Source organism: Patiria miniata, unplaced genomic scaffold, assembly GCF_015706575.1.
Source record: "Patiria miniata isolate m_02_andy unplaced genomic scaffold, ASM1570657v1 HiC_scaffold_7, whole genome shotgun sequence".
NCBI classification, from domain to species: Eukaryota; Metazoa; Echinodermata; class Asteroidea; order Valvatida; family Asterinidae; genus Patiria; species Patiria miniata.
This window is the reverse complement of record NW_024037074.1, coordinates 17,830,671-17,851,410: the sequence shown is the minus strand read 5'-3', so window position 1 is coordinate 17,851,410 and position 20,740 is coordinate 17,830,671. Positions and strand designations below refer to the sequence as shown.

The following is a 20,740-nucleotide window of genomic DNA, read 5'->3' as shown; positions in this document are numbered from 1 at the left end:
TTTGTCACTGGTGCGTAACGCTACATTTGTAGTTTCTTTGCCATGCCGTGATTGGCACTTTTTGCCAATCACGGTTTGGCAAAGTATGAAGGTCAATGTCGCAAACATAAACGAATCTGGTATAATGAATCCTAACTCCCTAGGCATTTTTGCTAGGATGCAACCTCAATCCTGCAAAATCCTCCAACTGCCTCTGTGTAAAAATTGTATATAACCTCAATCCTCCAAAATAAACCGTTATTTCATGACTGTGTTCCATGGAGGGGTGACCACTGCCTCAATCCTGCAAAATCAACTAGCAATCACTGTCAACATGTTGAGGCAGAGCCAGTAACATCCTGGAGCAGTGCGGAGGATTTCAAGTATAATTTTGTTCATAATTTCGAAATTTTGCTGTTTAAAATTTCTTTTCAAGATATCTACCAAACAGAACAATTGGACATTTCAAACTTCTTTTGGTGTTGGCTTTATTTGGTATAATCATTTCGATTTGTGCTTATTTCTATTTTAAAAACAATTTTCTTACGTTCACGCCTTGAATGCATCACCCCTCTCCATGTACCACACCTTTATTTAACCTAACGATTCTATCCAACGTTTCACTTTCAAATGGCAATATTTTCAGCTGAGCTTTTGAATTGTACGGACGAAGAGGTAATGGGCGGCGATGGTAACACGTGTTACATGATCGTGAATGAAGGCAAGTCAAACCACGATGCACAGTTAGATTGCATCGAACATGGCGGCCATCTTGCTTACATCGAGTCGGAGGAGGAACAGAGCTTCCTTGAGACACTCGTAGCTACCGAGTCGGTTAACTGGATTGGGCTCATCTGGGCGGTATCTTGGCTAGATGGAACTCCGCTAAGGCAGGACTGGCTCTTGCCTATACGTAAACCTTCCGCTTCCCTCCAAGGAGTGAAAACGTGCTTTAGCATGAGGCGCAGTGAAGTAATTGGAAGAGTGTGCAGTAATGAAAGACGTTTCATATGTGAGATACCAAACGAAAATAAAGGTAGGTTGGTCAAGAGCGCCAGAGTCGAATCGGAACCACACAGGGCCTATTCCAAACAATACATGACATTGTTTAATACTATAACAAACAAACTTCGCGATACCAGATATTTTACCACCCCGAATCCATTACATGCTTGACGTACATTCTCGACCAAAGTTCGTATATTTCTATTGCACCAAAAAGACAAACGATAAAAAGATGAACACCGCCTAACGATACATCAGCTTCTGAATAATTTCACTTTGTTTATGGTATTCTTTTTATAGAGTGCCTAGAGCAGTACGCGTTTGGTGGATCGTGTTACAGGCTGAATGAATCAAGGTTGACGCATAGAGATGCTCAACAATTCTGCAATGAAACTTACAACGGACATCTACCTTACATCGAGACAAGAGAAGAGTTAAATCACATAGTGAAGTACCTCCAAACTGTGACGGTTGGATATTCCTGGATAGGTCTGATCGCACAACACAAATGGATGGACGGCACCACTGTGTCTTACCGGAATCTTCAACGTGATACGCATAACCGTCTAGACTGGCGACACGGGTGCTTCAGTTTGAGCGGCAAGTGGAAAAGAGAAGACTGTGCTACGGAGTATGGATACATATGCGAGCGAAACATTGTGGATCAACAAGCGACACATGAAAACTGTGAGTTTGTTTTCCATTTTCCATATGGACTCCGTGCTCAAGATACCCCCTCAACGGTTTTAAAGGGGGTAGATCACTGGGGGGGGGGGGGGGGGGGGGGGTTGCACATTCGGATTAAATAAGCCAGCTCGGTATTTCAACTACGCATGCGCACAATGATATGGGTCATGGGTCATTCGGGATAATGACAGCGTATGAACGCGTGCGGAGACACGTCATACAACAATGTAATATATTACATTTCTTCTCTGGTACTTCCTCACCATACATTAGCATCAAGGCAGTGCTCAACAACCCCTACCGGCCTGACTGAGTTTTTACGAGGAGGTTCTCTCTGCATCCACACTGAACAGATGATTAACGTCTCAGATTCGTCTTATGTCTTCCCCGCTCTATGTGAATGTGGCACGGGTCGATGCCTTCAAGGCTGTGCTTGCGTTGTCAGAGATAAGTGAGTACAATGCAGCTATATCAAAGATAGAAGTAACTCTACTTTGAAATTAGTGTGTTTAACAAGTAAAGAGGGGACGGAGTGCACCAAGCAACTTTTCGAGATCAAACTTCAGTGATTTGTCTGTTTTGTCCGGCTGATTCGTGTGGTAATATTATGTCCAGTTTAATTGGCATCTATGGGCATGATGGGTTACGTATTTTATAAGAAGATGAACCAAAATGAGCAAAAGAACAAGCATATACGCAAAGATTTAAAAAAAAAAGTTGGCTCTCTGTCACAGCTCGGCTGGAGAAGTGGTGGCGTCAGCAGACATCTGTGCTGGAAGGCCCTGTCATATGTACACGCCTTCCTACACTAGTACTACGATTATTATAAAATTAACTTACGTTCTTTACTGTCTATGTCCCTTCTTTAATAGTGCTGGGGGACTGATTGCTTGCAGTTGTGGCGCTTGCAGTTTGACCTACTCGTTGCAAACAGGCAAGTTTAATTCTTATCAGTGAAAACATTTATAGTACAATTTTTAAGAATGCAGGCAGTCTGGTCTGTCACATCACAACCTGCCATGAAGCCTGAATCCGTTGTGCACTATGTATATCGCTTCAGCAGAAAGCAAGAGCCTTACCGATAGTTTTTCTTCTCTTTTTCATTCGGAAATTCAAATGTAATGCGCATTGAGAGGGCTAGCATTGTGGAAGGTGCAATGCATGTTTAATAAATTGTTATCGTGAATGTTGTGTCTGCATCTGACAAGCTGGACTGTTATTGAGAAGTTAATGCAAATAAAATTGTTTAGGATTGTTTGATTGTGTGCAAGGATAAACATCGCCATTACTCGTTAGAGTAATGTTAAAGAAAAACAAGCATTGTTCATTTTTTATTCAAATCGGATTTGAAGATAAAATTGACGTCAGTAAAATTGACTTTGAGCGACGAAAAAACAAAAATCACATCACCATCTACACGGTGAAAACTTAAAAACAAAAAATCACATCACCATCTACACGGTAAAAATAAATACATATCACCATCTACCCGCGTCCCCATCCGGTGTGGAGGAGATTTTTAACTCATGTGGATTGGTTTACTCTACTCTTAGTTATTTTATGTGTAAAAGTAACTTTAGTAAACATTTTAATTAAGATGTACTCTTAGAAAAACACAGTGAAATTATGTAATACTGAGCAAAAAAAATACTAGTATCCGTAAGTGATTTGAATTAGTGATTTATATTTTTAAAAGAAATATTTGATTTAAATCGCGATTATCAAGCAACATTGATTCTTTTGCAGGTGACATTGAGACTTTCGAATTTCCAGTCCTTTCCTCATCTTTGACGTGCGATTGTATCAACGGAGAAGCCAGTTCGAGCTACCAATTCCAAGATGGCGTCTTTACCAATCTCCACCCAGCATGCAGTGACATTGGGGATCATACCGATGTTGTAGCAAGCGCCAATATCACAGTCATCGTCGTCGTACCCATACTGGGGATGTTGGTGCTCGTCTTACTTGTCATTGGCTTCCGGTTGCGTAGACGATGGAGAAAGATTTTACCTGTCAATCAAATGAGGTACCTTTTCTCTTTATCGTGTATTCTCGCTCATGCTTTTAAGCCTCACAGCATCTGTAGTCCCTATGCGCTAAGGCGAAGTTAGAAGGCAATGTCTCTATGTCGCTTGGACAGGCAACCGATTCCGCGTTTCGTTACTAAATTATGAAGAAAAAAACAAGGAACACACTGGCCCCTGAGACTCTATGCTGCACACTGACAAACAGGCATTGGGCCCGTTCGCCTGGCACAAACAGAATTGACGGATAACAAATAAAATATGTTCATGTTAAAACAATTTCAAGCTCGCTATTATTACATTTTTACGAACACTCAAATCAGAGGGATGGCCAAAAAAAACCCCAAAAAACACCTGCCTGCGACCACAACTAAGAATTATGAAACGTTAGAAAATGTAATACATGTACCAGAAACGTATGAGGTACACATTTAAACTGGTAGTTTACTTATTTTTTATTCTAGGACTTCAGCTGCTACAGGACCAACATCTCGTGGTAAGCATTGCAACGTCTGACGAATTCCTCTCGTACCAATTTTTTTTTTTTAGAGTAAATTCGTGTAGATTAACATGCAGTGAAAAAAGTGTTGTTATTCATGCAACTGCAGTATCATACATAGGGGGGGGGGGGGTGTCAATTCTCACATTTACTGTCCCAATAATTACGAGAGGTCGGGGGGGGGCATGGGGGCATGGTGTGAACCCCCCCCCCCGCTACGTCACTGAACAAAATAAAAGAAGTGTGGAAGTGGACTAAAAGGCACACAACCGGGACCCAATTCCAAGGTGCTGCTAAACACACTTCTGCTAACGAAAAGGAACCTCCGTCTATTTCGCGAAGACCGTAAGCAGTAAGCACAACAAAAAAGCACGCTTAACCAGAAAGAAAAAAAATGCTTAAATTAGCTGCCGTAAGGTTAGACCCACGCCGTGAAATAGTGCTAACAGGTTATCTCAAGTTTCTGCTATAGGACTCAAGCACAATTTCGAGCTGCTAAGCTGTGAAGCAGCGCCACGAAATTGGGCTCTTGTTAATGTTGAATTGTGATGTCTTGTGTAGATCCAATATGGCACTTCTATGCCAAGTTTCATTTACTTGTTTTTCTGACAGAGGAAAGAAATGACACCGGTGGCCCTGCTTCTCCCAGTGTTTCCTTCCATGATGATCAGCAAGGGGACCACGATGACGTCGCACCAACACAAAGTCCGGCGGTTGAGCTACCTGCTGACATGGACGTTCGGCCGAACGAGTACGATTATGCTGATTTTACTGGTAAACGGCTGGACACCTTGTCAGGGACATCAGATGAAGAGTACGTTAACAAAGATGTTATCGGGAAGGGAAAACAAGCCCCCAAACAAGTCGAACGTAGCTGTCAAGAGCTGTCCCCCAACGCAGCAGATAGCGAGCCGAGTTATGATTATGCTGGCGTTACCGGTAAACGGCTGGACACCTTGTCAGGGACATTAGATGAAGAGTACGTTAACAAAGATGTTATCAGGAAGGGAAAACAAACCCCCAAACAAGTCGAGTGTAGCCGTCAAGAGCTGTCCCCCAGCGCAGCAGATAGCGAGCCGAGTTATGATTATGCGTCGGTTAGGGCGCCCTCACTCGATCACGATTCGCCAACACACGCTGGGGTGTACATTAATGAACGAGTGCGTCCTCAACGTCAGCAGCGTGTGCCAGAAATGCAAACACCGAATGACGATTTTGGCTCTTACTATGCGGAGATTTCTTAAGCCGACACCTTCGATTGTAATCTATAACGAACACTCATGGGAACCATTCACGGGAACCCGGGGGAGTAGGTCCCCCCCCCATGACAATCTCTTCCTTCACCCCCCCCCCCCCCCCGGTAAAAAAGTAAAAAGTAAAGGTCCCATATCCATTATTGGCCGTAGGGGCAGTGGGATGTTAGAGGTCCACTGTGTCTTGGGCGCGGCATATGAGTGGCGGTGCCCAGTCCTCTCCTCTCGCCGTCTTACCTTCCCCGAACGAATCAGGTACCCATTTTACTGTTGGGTCGTCAGAGAGAGTTTTTCAAGTGTTTGGTCCGAATGAGATTCGAACCGCCAACCTTCCACTCCATAGCTCCACGCTCTAACCGCTTGGCTATATACGAGGCCCCACCCGGTGCACCCCAAAAACAAACCCACAAACCCAAAACACCGACTTTTAGCAATGCATGTATATCGCTACTTTAATCTCCAAATGGTTCCTTTATGCTTTTCCCCTCTCATTAATAACTTTCTCTTGTAACTCGAAAGCAGTTTTGAAACGCGAATGTAGATTTTTAACAAACAGCGCCACCTAGAAAGAGATGGTGTCCAGGCCACTTTTCCTTACCTTCTCCCTGTTTGTTTCAGTTGTTTATTTCTTTGGTTTTTTTTTTATTTAAAATATTTTAGACATATCAATTATATAATGTTGTGATGCTTGTGACTTTATTACTTTCATGGTTGTACCTATAATTTGTTTTAATGTCGGCTCATTTTTTCCCCAGATGCATCCTTAATTAATTAAACATGGCATGTTCATATCTGGACGCATTTGTAATTACATACAAAGTCAGCGTCTTGTTTTGTAATCCAAACGATGGGGGGAAGCTCGATATTTTATTGTCTTATGAATAGAGCAGTCAACAAGATTGCTTAGTTAATGAAGACTTAGTGAAATATTTATTCCATCTTCTTCTTGACCACACCATTATTAAGCCGCTATGTATATAAAGCTCTAGTATTTTACCATGCCATGTGACATACTGACGATTGTTACATGCTGACGACTCCCTTTGTCCTTTACTATGCTGTATAATTAAAAAAAAAACTACTTATAGTAACAACGTAATGTTTCCATATAGTTTTGTATTGTGCTTGTAATACTTGTTCAGTCAATATCTGCTCCTATTGTTTCTATTAAACATTAAAATAAGAATGCTTATTAGTTTTGTATACACAATTGTCAAATGTGGACCTTCGCCTAATCGTGGACACTGTCCTCTTATGTTCTCCGGTATAGAAAAGGTCCACCACTGTATATACAATCATGTACACTCGGCACACGCAGTCCTTAGCGATTTACACTTATAATACAATGTATAGCAGTGTTTGTAAATAAATTTAAAAAAACGCATAGGTTTTTCTATTTTCCGACCAGATGTCTACAAATTGTTGACTGCTGTGAGTGAGATGTGGGATATGACGTTTTTAACACCCGAGGGGCGCGTGTCCCTAGGGGGATATTAACGACATATCCGACATCGCAACAGTCGACAATTATTTGTAATATCATGCCTATAAGTCAAAAAACATAAATGGTTGTAAGTTACTATATGCAGGAAATAAATTAAACCACTGCGGTGTGATAACCCTTCGATAACTGCATGCAGGCGTTCGTGCCGGAACGCTGTGTATAATTTATAGAGTTTATATGCAGGGCAGTATAATTATGAAGTAAACAGTTGTTTTTACAGACTGGACACGTTATAGTCATAGCCCCGTAGCTAGAGGTACACATTAGGAGTTAGGCGCAGATTTGGGTGATGATATTTTGAAGGTTTGCATGGTGGAAAGATACTAAGACAAGATAAGTTTGCGGTAGCACCATGTGAATAAATCTCTTTTGTGGGTATGTGTGGTTCTGAATTTTGGGTTGGTAAAATTTGGGTAAATTCAAGGGAGTGAACCTGTATTCCAAATCGCGCCCTCATAGACTAATGCCATTCAGTATAGCCTTTTAATTGTATGATAGCCTATTTAGAAAAGTAAATTGTACATTTGTACCATTATAGATTATGAGCCTGCTTTTAAAGATTTATGTCGTAATTTAAACTTTAGATGTTGGCCGCCATATTTTCCAAGCAATAACTGGAAGTCATTGGCAATGAAAGAAAGATTTTTTACTACAAAACTATTTTGACATGTTTCGTCTGCTGAGTGACCTAAGTTCTGGTTTATAGGCTTACTTGTCACCGAACAAAATGAAGTTTTGTGAACTTTTATGCCAGTAACATAGTTTATCTTCAATATTTTTTTCCCACTTCTGGGAAAAATATGAGAAATTGAAATAGAGCAGAGTCCGTTTTGTGCTTGGAATGTTTCACATGGCAGTCACGAATTCTACGGTCGATTCGTTCCCACGAATGGCAATGGCTTCGGTTGAATCGTTCTCACATTTCCCGTTAGAGACTTCTTTGTTGTTGAGATTCTCACATTCCATGTCTGATAGGGGAGAATACTCCCCAATTCCGCGGATCTGAAATGAACGAGATGCGTCAGGAATGTGTAACATTAATGAAGTTTGACTTTGTGGATATGCTGACCGCCAGATCGGATATAATACAGTCTCCCGTGGAGGTATTATGTTGTGCTATACAAAGTCTAAATCACTGACCTCGATAGTAATGGGACTGGCTGTTATACATGCTGATTTTGCATACGCACCTTGACGTCACCAATCCACCATCTTGTTCCCCCGAAGTATCACTCTAGGCCTAGGATGTGCAACCTGATATGCCGTTGAGGTTTTTGTAATATTAACAATTCTTATTTTCTTCGCCTTAACTCTGAAGAAGAAAAACTCCAATACCAGCTTCTCTTTAAAAAAAGAAGTGCGTTTACTGCGCTTGCGTTGGGGGATAGCCAAGATGGCAGCAGCGGCTTCAATGTGTGGGTATCGTCAGTTATTCCAGTTAGTATAGAGGTCAGTGATCTCAATTCGTTGCGCAAACTGTCCCACAATGCAACGCAACTTCCTTCCCTGATCTATAAAGACCAATGTGCCAATCAAAACACACCGAGCTATAGACATCCAACAGAAACCTTTACGAACAGAGCTTGTTATAATGATATTTCAGGAAAGGAAATAAGATTCCTTTTTCCAGTAATGAGAAAAAAACACCCAAAACATTGGTCATGCGGAAGAGGGACTTTAGCCATATTATAACCTTATTACTGGTAATATCATTTTGATACTGGTATATTGAATTGCAAATTAAGAAACAGAACACGGTTTATTACACAATATTCTCAGTCTATGGATGGTTAATGGTGATGATGAGAGTTTTCATAAAATAACTTTGCTGAGCCTGAAATATTCGTTCACTCAAAATAAATGACTAGCCGAGCAGCTATATGCTATATGGATTCGCTTCGCCAGTGCGCCTTGGTGCTTTTATGAGTCTTAGATCCTATTTCCTGATCTGATCTAGTTATATTCTTACCTGAGGTTTCTCACTGGGAACAAACGAAGTCTTGATCTTCCAGATAACCAAACGGGGATCCATGTTGGAGGTGTCGTTTGTTCCTGGCACACAATTTGGGAAACAACAACAAAATTGCTATGATTGATTTCTGTTTACGGTAATCGGCACCAATCTATACTAATTAATTTTGGGGTTTGCTTAATTTTCGAAACATAACCCCTGCCCCCTCCAAAAACAAAAAAAAAAAACAACCGGAGAGTTTGTGTTTTCTTACCTGTGACCAAAGTAGCAAATAATGTCGCTAGGATGGTTGTCAGAAATGTTAACAGAGACAACCAGGACTTGGCCAAAGAAAATATCACCGGACCCTCAGATCTGTGGGGCAAAAAAGTTTCGTATTTTGTTAATCACATTACCTTGATTTCATATATAGCTTGAAATGTCATGTCTATCTCCTGCAACGTTGCTTTCTCTACTCTTTGTTGCTACAGGCTGAGTCAACAAGAAATTGACCGAGTATAAAAAGGAATGTAGCTTGCCCCATTTAACAAAAAAATAACATAGGAACAAAGTACAGGTTAATAGTAACTTCATTTGCATACTCTAATCATAAGTTATCTCTATTTTAATGATATACCAAAACATTTACCTGTTCACCACTGATCATTACCGTTACGCATTGATGATGAATACCATACAATGAACCATTGGGTTTTCCTACCCCCATCAATGAATGAAAACTTGCAAAGGAAGCCGGTCAAAAACCACCATCATCATTTCGGAAGAAACACTTGATTTGTTCCCAACATACAAAAACACACAAACTTACAGAAAAATAATGTTTCAGACTCGACTCAAATTATTACAATCTCATGTATATGCGAATCCCCGTGATAATATCTGGTTCTCACTTAGCTGAATAATTTCAAAGCATTTAACATTCCATGGGTTCTGTTAAAACATGCATAAATTCTGATAACATGGATCGATTGGTTTTTTTTAAAGGGGGAGGGGGAGTGATATATACTTTTGTTTAATGCACGATTTGTCAAATACCCGCAATAGACCTATGGCCACTGATCTCCTTATATGACATACCTGTTAATGTAACTTTCCGTCATCATTATCTGTGTTAGATTGACGGTTGACGGCAGCTGTGTACCTAAGGATGTAGCTGTCACCAGAGTGTCGTTCATGTCCATGTAAGTCTCATTCAGACACATCTCTGCTGATAGTGGCAGGTTGTCCGGTTTGACTTGGTGGATGATACAACCCACTGACATTGTCACTGCCACGATCAATCCGACCACGAAGCCAGTTACAACACTCTAGGGAGATAGAATATGATCTCTGTAGTACACCGGCGGGCTCCGCATTGGACATTTACAAAAGTATAATCTCTAAGTTTAGGATATTGAAGCTAAATTAGCCTGGAACTTGTAATGCAGAAAGAATTGGTATGTGATATGTAAGTAGTCTGAACTGGCGATATAAGTGCATAATTGTATTAAACTCTGCCCTCACAACATGTCGAGGTGTAGAACCTTCAGGAAAGCTGAGGGATTGCATTTCGGTTTCATTTAAACTTTCATGTTAATCCATCCTAGTCTTGTTCTCCTTTATGCTGTTATTATTATAGGTTGGCATGTGAATAACATGTAAGTCTATACCTTGGATCCACAGAAAGGACAGAAGACCCCGATGATAAACAGCGCAAAGCAGCCAGCTGTACTGCACCCAGCAAAAGTGAGTACCACCTATAAAATACCATGCATCATTAGGAGCAGAATTTTCTAAAAGTGGGAGGAAACACAGTATATCTGGCGTAGAAACATTACTCATGTACATATTATGTCATAAGACTGAAGTTGGTCACACATTTTATGTCTCTTTTTATTTTTTGATTCGTTGTGAATGGCTTCGTCCAAGCTGCGCATTGTTTTAATGATGATAGTATAGCCACCATGTTTGAAACTTAAAAAAAACCCACGACGATCCTCCTCTATATAAAACAAAGAACAACATGGTACAAATAAACAAAACAATCCCTCAAATAACCAAAAAAAGAGAGACGTTTACCGGTATTGCATCACCGACAACCGGAATTAGGAATGCCATGCCGAGTGCTGCAGCAGACGCAAAAACAGCTGAGAAAGAAAAAAACCAAGGAGATTTAGAATTTATTCGAGACGTCCTGGTTGCCAAGTCAAGTTTTGTTCTATAGCTATAAGGTCTATAAGGACAGACTGTTTTAATATCAGCAATGGAGATGATACCAAAATATTGAATACGAAATGACAAAAATACAGCAATCGGTGTACGTTTTATTTACTGATGACAATTCAATGAAGTGCGTGAAAAATGTGCAGTCTTTTGGCATATTTCAGGGAGAAAACCAGCCGGCTCTATATTGTTTCCCTAAAAAAAAAACAGCTCACCGATTACTTTGAGAGCCACAGTGTAGCCCTTGTCTTTGAGGTCCTTCCAATATGGCTTCACGAAATGTTCACCGACAAGGGTGGCAGATGCGTTGAAGACAGACGACAGTGTACTGATGACATGGGAACATGGATAATTGATTGTTTAATATTGATGTTATCTCAGACAATTTAATCAAGTGAACAGGTCATGAATACGAGTTGTTAATACCGAGTTGGGAGATTTTGAATAGACTTTAAGGTTGAGGCAGAGTTGATGGCAATTTTTGTTTTTGAAGGCCAGACATTGATAGGAAGGATGGGTTGGATAAAGTAGTAGTAAAGTCTGCCCCGAGCCACTGTGGCTCATCAGGCCGGCGTTTATCCCCGGTTTCAGTAGCATGAAACGACTGAGAATATTTCTATTCCCCCTGGATGGGATGCTAGTCCATCGCAGGTTACTCCCCAGCTAATGCCGGTACCCATTTATACTCCTGGGTGGAGAGGGGCAAGTGGGGGTGAAGTGCTTTGCCCAAGGACACAATATATGACCAGCGGCTGGATTCGAACCCCGGACCCTCTGATTATGAGTCACGAACCCTAACCACTAGGCCACACACTCCCCTTTGGGTTGGATAGGCATAGTAAACCTTTTGTGTGCATTCACTGTTACTGAAACAATAAAATAGTGGGGGGGACTCGGCACTGCCCCCCCCCCATTCCCACCCCACCTCCGAGGTTTTCGCCTATTATCTCACCTCAACGCAGCTCCGAACAATCCCGTCAGCAGCAAGCCCGGAATTCCAGGCAAGTCACTGAACACGTCCACGATGAAATACGGTACAATCTGTAGGATGGGCAAACAGCTCGTGGAACTTATTATGTTTATCAAAACTTTACTCAAGTAGATATATTTGCTTCTAACTAATTTCACAAAACAGTACTGTATATACTTTGGGTATATCACAAAAACACATGGCCAAGGCCACCCAAAAGTGTGGGCTACAAACTAGAAAGAACAGAGAACATGCCCCCCAAATTGTCCGTGCCCCCCCCCCCAGGTGCCCCCCACCACCACAATACTGATAATGCCCCTTTTCCTTCCCCAACCAAAAAGGGTTTTTGTAAGTTGTATTTTTTCAGTTCGCCAAAGGCTTACTGTGTACAATTTCTTATGTCAATGGATATAGCGAGGCATAATGGGGCCCAACTGGGAAAAACTGCAATAGGACGTTTGCGATATGTGCCCCCATGATATTCTGATGCCCCCTGTGCCCCCCCCCCCCCCCCACCACTAAAAAAAATCCTAGCTACGCCACTGGTGAAGACAGGCCGCTGGATGGAACACATAGTTTTTTTAAACAAACACTATAAGACTAGACTACTGGAAAATGCAAGCAAATTAAGCAATTAATGTCCGCTAAATATTCTCTGACTGTTTGGTGTATAAGTGGACTTACCTGATCATTTTTAGTCATGTACCCCATGGTGCTAGGGTCGCATCCCTCGTAATATGCATAAATGCTGATCCCCACCAAAAACAGAAGACTTTGGAAAATTATGACTCCAAACACATAGCAAATAAAGGATCTGTGTGAAAAACAAAATACAATTAAAGGGAATATACAACATTCGCTTTTGCTGTAATTTTCAGAAAGGGATGGATTTGGGGATTAATATTTTAAGCAATATTGTTACACTGACTTGCTTGATGTTTTGTGTTCGAAGGGTCTGGAAAAACCAAGAAAAACAATCATTTTCTTGAAGTCTGGTTCCCTGACCCCATTTAAATTGAAATGGGGCAATTTATAGACGTCAGGGAATTATAAGGTCAGGAAACCAGTCTAGAAGGCTTGTTCCCATTCATATAGATGTGTAATCGATTGCAAACAAAATTCAGACTAACAAAAATATGGTAAATGGGGGGGGGGGGGCACTATTTGAAAAAATGGCCACTGTATTGATACAAAAATACCACTTCTTGAAAATGTCAGCACACCAGGTGCCAATGTCAACACACCAGGTGTCATCATGATAAAATACTCATGAAAAGTAGTTTTGAGAAATTAAAGGATATCTGCTTGCACAACTTTGGTTGGAACACCCTGTATTTTTCAATGGAACACAGAAAGGAAATCAAATTTAGAAAAGGGAAACAAAATTTCTTCGTTTGACGTGAACTTACGCTCTGGCCACCGCCTCTGATTTGCAGATGACCAGTCTCTGCACCATGTACTGATTGGTGATAACAACCCCTAAGAACATCGTCTGTCCGATGAAACTCCACCCGTTGTAAAAGTCCGTCAAATCGGAGTTGAAGCTAACGAAAGAAATTTATTTTAAAAAAATAAAATAATTCAATAAGCATTCATTTATTGATAAACGCAAATAAATGCTTTAATAATAAACAATGGAAGATTGCAGTTTGCTATAAAAAAAAACGACTGGGAAATGATGCACAGTACTAATATGCTTCAATACATTTTTTAAAGGAGTAGATTCCTTGATATTTTCAGAACTCTCTTTAAGATGAGTCCAAATTCCAAGATCGATCCTATAACTAAAATGGCCAATTTGACGGCTATTTCAGGTTAGCTGTTATCATCCGAAGAAAGGGTCGTTGAAAAGTTGCGCGCAAAAGAAACACACTAGAAATTTCGCCCGACGTTTCTCTGCACATTAAGTTTCACAAGTAGGCCTACAGTGCACAAGATAAACCTATTCATAAAAACCCTTATGACTAAACGACTTACTCCCCGGCTCATCACACTATTTCGAAAACTTGAGCTCTGCTGCAGTCCCTCTTAATATAAAACACAGACTTGTCAAGTTATAATCTTACTAAAAGAAATTGGTTCTGGATCCCGTGGAAGCTATCTGCCATACGTTCCCGATGCCAAGTGTCATGGAGCATTTGGCGATTATAGCGATGGTCGTTGTTAGCATCAGAAGCATCTGAAGACTGTCAGTCCACAAAACTGCCTTGATTCCTCCCTTAAACACAAAAGAAAAGAAAAACAGTAACAGTCTGAATTAAAAATCAGTTGTTTTTGTCTTCTTGCATTGGTTTTCAGTCGAGCAATGAATCTATACATAATCGCAAAACTCTATCGGAAAACATTTGAAATCCTCAATCATTTTTGTGGACTCACAAACTAACATGGACAACTTCAGAGAAAAACAATCGACTCAAGACTTACGATAACGGTGTAGATGGCACAGACAACGCACAGACCAACGATGGCAACTTCCACGTTGATACCAGTCACTGAATTGATTAGATAAAAAAAATTACTATAATATTTTATATTCTTCATTAACTATGTATTGTTGACCTGAAGAGAAAAATATAGATAAGCATATTAAATAATTGTTATAAATCATTTGTTTTGTTTTCCCCCCACAAAATGTTTCCCAACAATCCATAAAATGTAGGCTTTTTATTATGATTGTGGAAAGGTTTGGAAGTAATAATCCATCCATGCTCAATAAACACAATATGTGACCAGTGGCGCACCTAAGGAGAGGGTGGAAGAGGTTGTTATTTTGTTCCTTTTTTGGGGGGGGGGGGTCAATATTTTTTGTTAGTCCCACGATTTGACCGTGGTGATAATATGTATGTGGCCTATTTTTCGAGTAGATTAATAGAGGTGTAAATAGCGCCTCAAACGTTAAAGTAGTCCGGTCCCCCAAAACAACAAAATAAAAAATGAATATTTTTCTGCGGTAACAGTTTTTGACAAAATTCAAACACCTAAAAAAAAATTGGAAAACTAAATTATGAGCACCTGGGTGCGCCACTGCCTGTGACAAGCTCGAGCCTTTCTTATTGAAAACATTTTAAAATCAAATCTCGCCCTTTAGCGCACCTTTTCCTTGGATTAATCTCGCCTTTAGTGCATCTTAACCAGCTTGGATTACTACTTGTCGAAGAAACAGATGTAAGTTGTTATTACGTGTTATTATTTCCGTTGAGCAATGGGCAATGAAAGATCTCCGTATATGATCGAGTCAAGAGAATAACGAACCTGCAGTCAAGGCTACACAAGCGGTAAAGGCGACCACACCAGAGTAAAGCACCTGGCCCAAGTAAATACAAATACATGATTACTAGATTCAAAGAAGGAAACCTGAAAGAGGCATACAATTATACAATGAAACGACGAACAGAGTGGAGTGTCTACAATGACAAAGAATGAAAGTAAGCACATGTTAATGCAGCCAACAAAATGGAACATTATTCGCATGGTGCCAAAAATTTTTGGAAGCGCACAAGAATACTTACGGAGAAAATCAGGAAGGACATCACGCCACATATCTTGACCGCGTGGTTGAAACGTAGTTCCAGGTACTTTTTTTGACAGGAAAACAGAACATTACAAAAAAATCTGTTATGATCATGATGCAAAGGACCGTTGATGAAAAAAACAAAATTATTACCTTAAAAGGGTTTCGTAATACTACTTTCAAGAAAGTTCTTCAACGGATTATCACAGCCAGTCTTGTAGAAGTGTTGCGCCAATATACGATTCCATTAACTGTTATTGTAAACATAATGAAAGAACCTATATACATGTAGTTTGTAACTAAATATTATTTTAATAACTGTTATTTGGGAGATGGTTGAACAAAATAATTATAGTAGGTTGTATCATTATGATCATGTTTGTTTTAATTTCAATTTACCTCGTAAGCTGAAGCCATACCAAGTCTGTAGAACATTGGTAGGAAGAATTTCCAACACAGAACGCCCCCCAGGAGGAAGGGGACAGCCATCCAGAAGACAGTCGGGCCGTGGTAATAGACATCAGCTGGGTAGCCTTGCAGGGAGATTCCTGAGAAGAAACTAGCAAGAAGGGAGAGAGTGACGGGAACTAATGTCATGCTGCGATCGGCTAGAATGTATGAAGCGGAGGTACGCTGACCGCCTCCTTTCAATCCGTAGTACAGACCGATGGCTACGGACGCCAGAATCATCACCCCACAGACGATGTAGTCTGCGGGTTTAAAGTAGGAACGAGAACCGAAGGCTCCATCCATGTTGTGTATCGATTGGTGAGTGATTTCAAATCTGTATCATCAAGCGAACGGTCCAATTTGAGCTATGATCAGAGAAGTGGATTCGTGTTTACAAAATACCAAGCGACTGTACACCAGCGCAGCCACTGTTCAACTTGCCAGAGCTTAACTTTGTCGTGCGTGTAGTTCAAGCTATTATCAACTCATCAAACATTAAGCGAATTGGTGCAACACGCACTGCGTTTTGTGTTATTAAGTTATCTGATAAATCAAAAACCCACGGTTCAAGTGGGACTTTGCAAACAAAACATCACCAAATCTCACAGGAGCGGAAAAAATTTATGGCGATATTTTTTTCCCCTGGCATTGAACGTTTATCCTGAATTATGACTCCATGCGGGGACAGCTGTTCACCCCGCACTTTATACCGCTGTAGCTACCACACAGGTAGGTGTTACATGTATTTCAATTTCGATGTAGAAAATGTTTTTAAATGTGTTGAAAGACATCTTCATAATAGTCTGCCATGTGACAGATAATAGCTGCCCTCGTGTCAAAAAAATACCTTCTAGAAGAAAAGAGTCCGAAAAAGAATATTAAATATACTCGTACAGACTATCAAAATATTAGGCAAATAACTACACTGCATATCGACACAATCCGCATAAACAAAATAACTTCACATTAATTTCCGTTCTATGCACCTGTTACGATCATGAACGCCCCAAAGTACAAGGGTTAAGGTAGGGCAGGCCACGTAGAAAAACACATAGCTCATTGAGTGGTCGGGCACAACCAGACCACTCTTTGGATTTGTTGCGATTAATCTTTCTTCTTTTTTTTCTTCTTTTTTTCCCGGACAATACTTCTCCGCGGGTTTTCTCATAAACGGTAAATGGTATGAAATTGTAACTTTCAATATATATCGACCCTCATCCGAAGTGGTGCATATTACTCGTCATGATTATGTCATCAGGTGTCAAAATTACAAGTGATTTTAACTGAAAAAAAGTGACCAAATACTTTCACTTATAACTCTTGAACTAAACATTCAATGATGTTTGTATTCTGTAATCAGATAGACCATTAATCGCTTGACCTTTACTCCCGGGTCTACCGGAAGGTCAAACTTAAATGAAATCAAAATGAAGACGTTAGCCTGAAATCAAAACAAAGCAACATTTCTTTCGAACGGTTCACGGTATGATCACAAAACCGAGTGTGAACTTGTACCTTGTTACGAAGATGTTATAATTTTTGTTACGCCATCGTGACGTCATAAGGTATCAAATTACAAGCGATTTAAGGGCAAATTTGGACAAAAGAAATATCTTTTGAACTAAATAGAGTATCGTGTTCGTTTTTTCGTGAGGTTGTAGACTATGCCGTGAGGATCAATTCTTGTCCCCAGACACAAAACTGCTTGACCTTTACTTCCGGTGTTATCGGAAGTACAATAAAAACTGAATATAGCTCAAAAGCGGAAGCATTTTGTCAGATTGAGCAATTTCAAAATTTGTTTTCCATCTAAATGTAGCTTATTAAATTGGCTTTCCACTCATCATTATTTTCGGTGCTACATATTTTTTAAATATGAAATACAATTTTGGGGGTGTGGGTTCCGCTTTTTTTACTCATCCTGTACGTTTTAATTTCAATTACATCGTAATCTGAAGCCATACCAAGCCTGCAATAAAGAATTTCAGACACAGAACTTAACACTTCACATAACCCATAGCCCAGGGATACCCATCCATGTTTATGGGGACATTTAGTTTGGTCGTAGCTGTGGGACTAATTGGTAAGATCAAAAACTCCAGATCTGCAGTGCCACTATCAGTAAGGATGTTTAGCGATCGAAGCTAGAGCTCTTGCCTTTCCCAGTCATTGTCAAGATATTCTCGTTTATTGTTGCAAAATGCTCGTTTTGTTTTATCTGTTTATAGGGCCGCATTCAGCGTTTAAAACTAGATCGAGAGGATCTTTTGCCTCCTACGTACTGCTGATTTAGGGTATGTGGGCCCGTGTATATTATAGGTCGGTGCGTTGGAAGTTGAACAAAGTACCATGAATCAAGATTGTTTGTACAAGGTATAGTTCCATTTCAAGTAGTACCAGCGATAAGTCAAGTATCGTGCTTCGGTATGTCAACATAGTACAATTATTCAGCCTTGACCCTGCAGTCCATATAGGCCTAATGCTGTTCCCAATTAAGCTTTGCTTTGGTATTCGAAATTGCGAACTTCTCGTTCAGTGCTTAATAATTAAAGTGATCATGTCTGGAAGCACAGAATGTGCCGGGAAGCACACAATGCCAGGGTTAATGGTCGAAGAGGCTTGGATGTAATATTAACAGTTTACTGTCTTTTGAAGTCACGGTTGGCTAGTGAACAAAATGATTTGTTTTGTGTTTGGCTTTTTTTCTGGCAAATTTGTTTCGATGAAACTTTGAAAAGTTAAATATTACATTTTCTATACGAAAACACTTCTCCAAAACGTATTGCTGTTACGCAAAACATGACGTAGATGATGAAAAATGTGGTAAAATATTACTTCACCAAGGTTTACCTAGTCCCTTTGGGAATAAAATGCAAATTAAGGTCAAAATAACGATGTGAATATGCATTTCGAAAACTGACTGTATCATGGACCCCTTCTGAAAAATACGTCAATTCATCGCGCACTGATCATTTGAAAGATTTACAGCAACGTTATCTGATGATAAATTCATCCTGTTGTTGATACATCTGTCATTAAAAAAAACACTTTACGACTCCACCCAGCTACAGCAGGTGCAATGACTCCACCCAGCTAGCAGGTACAGCGCGAAGCGCGGCGTCCCACTTGTATATGTTTAAAGAATTGCACTTTTGAATACAATTTACCAAAATGGATTTCAAATACTTTTCATACATTTAAGAGTAGTAGAAAGTTGTACGAAATGGGTTCTTTAAAAAAAATCATCGCGTGGACCTTTGAGTTTGCATCGCCCGAAACACGTGATCGTAAGGCCCCATCCACCTATTTCCTACCTTGCTTATATGAGTCTTTTCGTTGGTGTTTGGGGACTGCGTGCCATATCCATTCCGTAAACATGTCTAAGGCCTATAAATTATGTCCTGGGAATGTTCGGAATAATCGTGGTGACAAAATCCAAATGTTTAGGTACTTCTGCCCAGGGTGATTGTCGAAAGAGTATTACCTTGCGTCCCTAAGATCTACTTTTATTGGGAACAAGCTGGTTAATTGCCCGATAGTTTTCGACTTACGTAATTTTTTACGTGTCTGAATATATGTATATTGTTTTTATGTGCACATTGGGAAGACGAATTTCACTTTTAAAGTCTTTTAATTGGTGGACAATTAAAAGACTGGGGTGGACAACACATTAGGCCTACACTTGGGGTTTGTTCATGATACTTGGCTTATGAATGCAAACTTGTGCGTCTACGTCCGTTAACATTACCGCAAATTGGTACATTTCAAGCTTTTGTACTGTTCCCGATTTTAAACAAATGTGTCATACGTTTGGACTATCGGGAAGTTACAAGAGAACCTGAACATCGTCATTTCTTCCCATCACACACATCTAGGGGAGGGGAGGGGTACGTCATGATCCGATGCCCCTGTCAAATAGTGTGGGGGAGGGGGAGGGGTATATCCTCCCCATCCCTTTCGGGATTTACGCCCTTGCATTATATGTTGCATTGATCGCTTTCCCCTGATTCGCTACCTTACGTGAGGTAAAATAATACGGAAGACTTATTGTCATTTTTCACTTACCGTATCGTATAGTCTTGTGTCTGACTCACCAATAATGCCTCTCGTAGTTTATCAGTTTAGTCATATTTTCTTCACAGTTTTGGCCTACTGCCCATAAAGGGTGTGTTTATACTATCAATTACCGTTTGAATGGCGGATGGCCATCCTTGTCTGTTAACACCACGCTTAACATCTTCTTTCGTTGTCTTTCTAAATACGCTGTCCACGCACTGTTTCTTATAATACATGGCTTTTCGCAATACCGATCTTTTTCACAGTATACACTGCCGATAAAATGCATTGGCGTTTCATTGGAAGCTTCTATCTATGGAGGCTCTGAACAAAAACACTTTTAAAGAGGTGTTGAAGAATTTCCCCTGAATTCAAAGGAAAGGAAACATTAGATCTTTAAGATGCTCCTGTCGGTATTACCATGGGACTTTTAAGACGAACAACTGGGAAATTGTTGGAAAGAGGTTTCATACAGTTCACTGTAGACTCTCAATAAATCAACACCAGGGTTTTCGAGCAGAGTCGTTATTTTCTTGAATGGAAATCAGCTTGAGCTTGCTTTGTAAGAGCTTTCAACTATACATCATTAGAGTCCCATAGCTTTTTATCCTGAAAACAGCGATGGTTC

At 40.2% G+C, this 20,740-nt stretch overlaps 2 protein-coding genes across 2 annotated transcripts; one reads left to right on the top strand and one right to left on the bottom strand.

The window, feature by feature from the left end:
* The first annotated feature begins 620 nt into the window (after positions 1–620).
* On the top strand, positions 621–5,438 carry LOC119745011. The gene is made up of 7 exons (XM_038221236.1): positions 621–1,015; positions 1,285–1,671; positions 1,945–2,122; positions 2,544–2,605; positions 3,418–3,697; positions 4,160–4,191; positions 4,807–5,438. Exons 1-7 carry the CDS (start codon positions 658–660, stop codon positions 5,436–5,438), a joined length of 1,929 nt encoding a protein of 642 aa, XP_038077164.1. The 5' UTR covers positions 621–657.
* A 2,359-nt stretch (positions 5,439–7,797) lies between these two features.
* LOC119745010 (sodium-coupled monocarboxylate transporter 1-like) lies at positions 7,798–16,359 on the bottom strand. The gene is made up of 15 exons (XM_038221235.1): positions 16,006–16,359; positions 15,605–15,670; positions 15,348–15,399; positions 14,520–14,587; positions 14,162–14,313; positions 13,505–13,639; positions 12,780–12,909; positions 12,078–12,166; positions 11,341–11,453; positions 10,982–11,049; positions 10,573–10,659; positions 10,001–10,230; positions 9,177–9,277; positions 8,921–9,003; positions 7,798–7,953 (listed from the first exon to the last, which is right to left on the bottom strand). Exons 1-15 carry the CDS (start codon positions 16,357–16,359, stop codon positions 7,798–7,800), a joined length of 1,884 nt encoding a protein of 627 aa, XP_038077163.1.
* Between the last annotated feature and the right edge of the window lie 4,381 nt (positions 16,360–20,740).

What these genes read in the sequence shown, in the direction of transcription:
- LOC119745011 (XM_038221236.1), top strand. Translation starts at nt 658, where the DNA reads ATGGGCGGCGATGGTAACACGTGTTACATGATCGTGAATGAAGGCAAG. An exon ending in GATACCAAACGAAAATAAAG is followed by an intron (nt 1,016 to 1,284) that starts GTAGGTTGGTCA and finishes TTCTTTTTATAG; the next exon opens with AGTGCCTAGAGCAGTACGCG. An exon ending in ACAAGCGACACATGAAAACT is followed by an intron (nt 1,672 to 1,944) that starts GTGAGTTTGTTT and finishes ACCATACATTAG; the next exon opens with CATCAAGGCAGTGCTCAACA.
- LOC119745010 (XM_038221235.1), bottom strand. Translation starts at nt 16,359, where the DNA reads ATGGATGGAGCCTTCGGTTCTCGTTCCTACTTTAAACCCGCAGACTAC. An exon ending in ACATGACTAAAAATGATCAG is followed by an intron (nt 12,167 to 12,779) that starts GTAAGTCCACTT and finishes CCCATCCTACAG; the next exon opens with ATTGTACCGTATTTCATCGT. An exon ending in TTGTCGGTGATGCAATACCG is followed by an intron (nt 10,660 to 10,981) that starts GTAAACGTCTCT and finishes GGTATTTTATAG; the next exon opens with GTGGTACTCACTTTTGCTGG.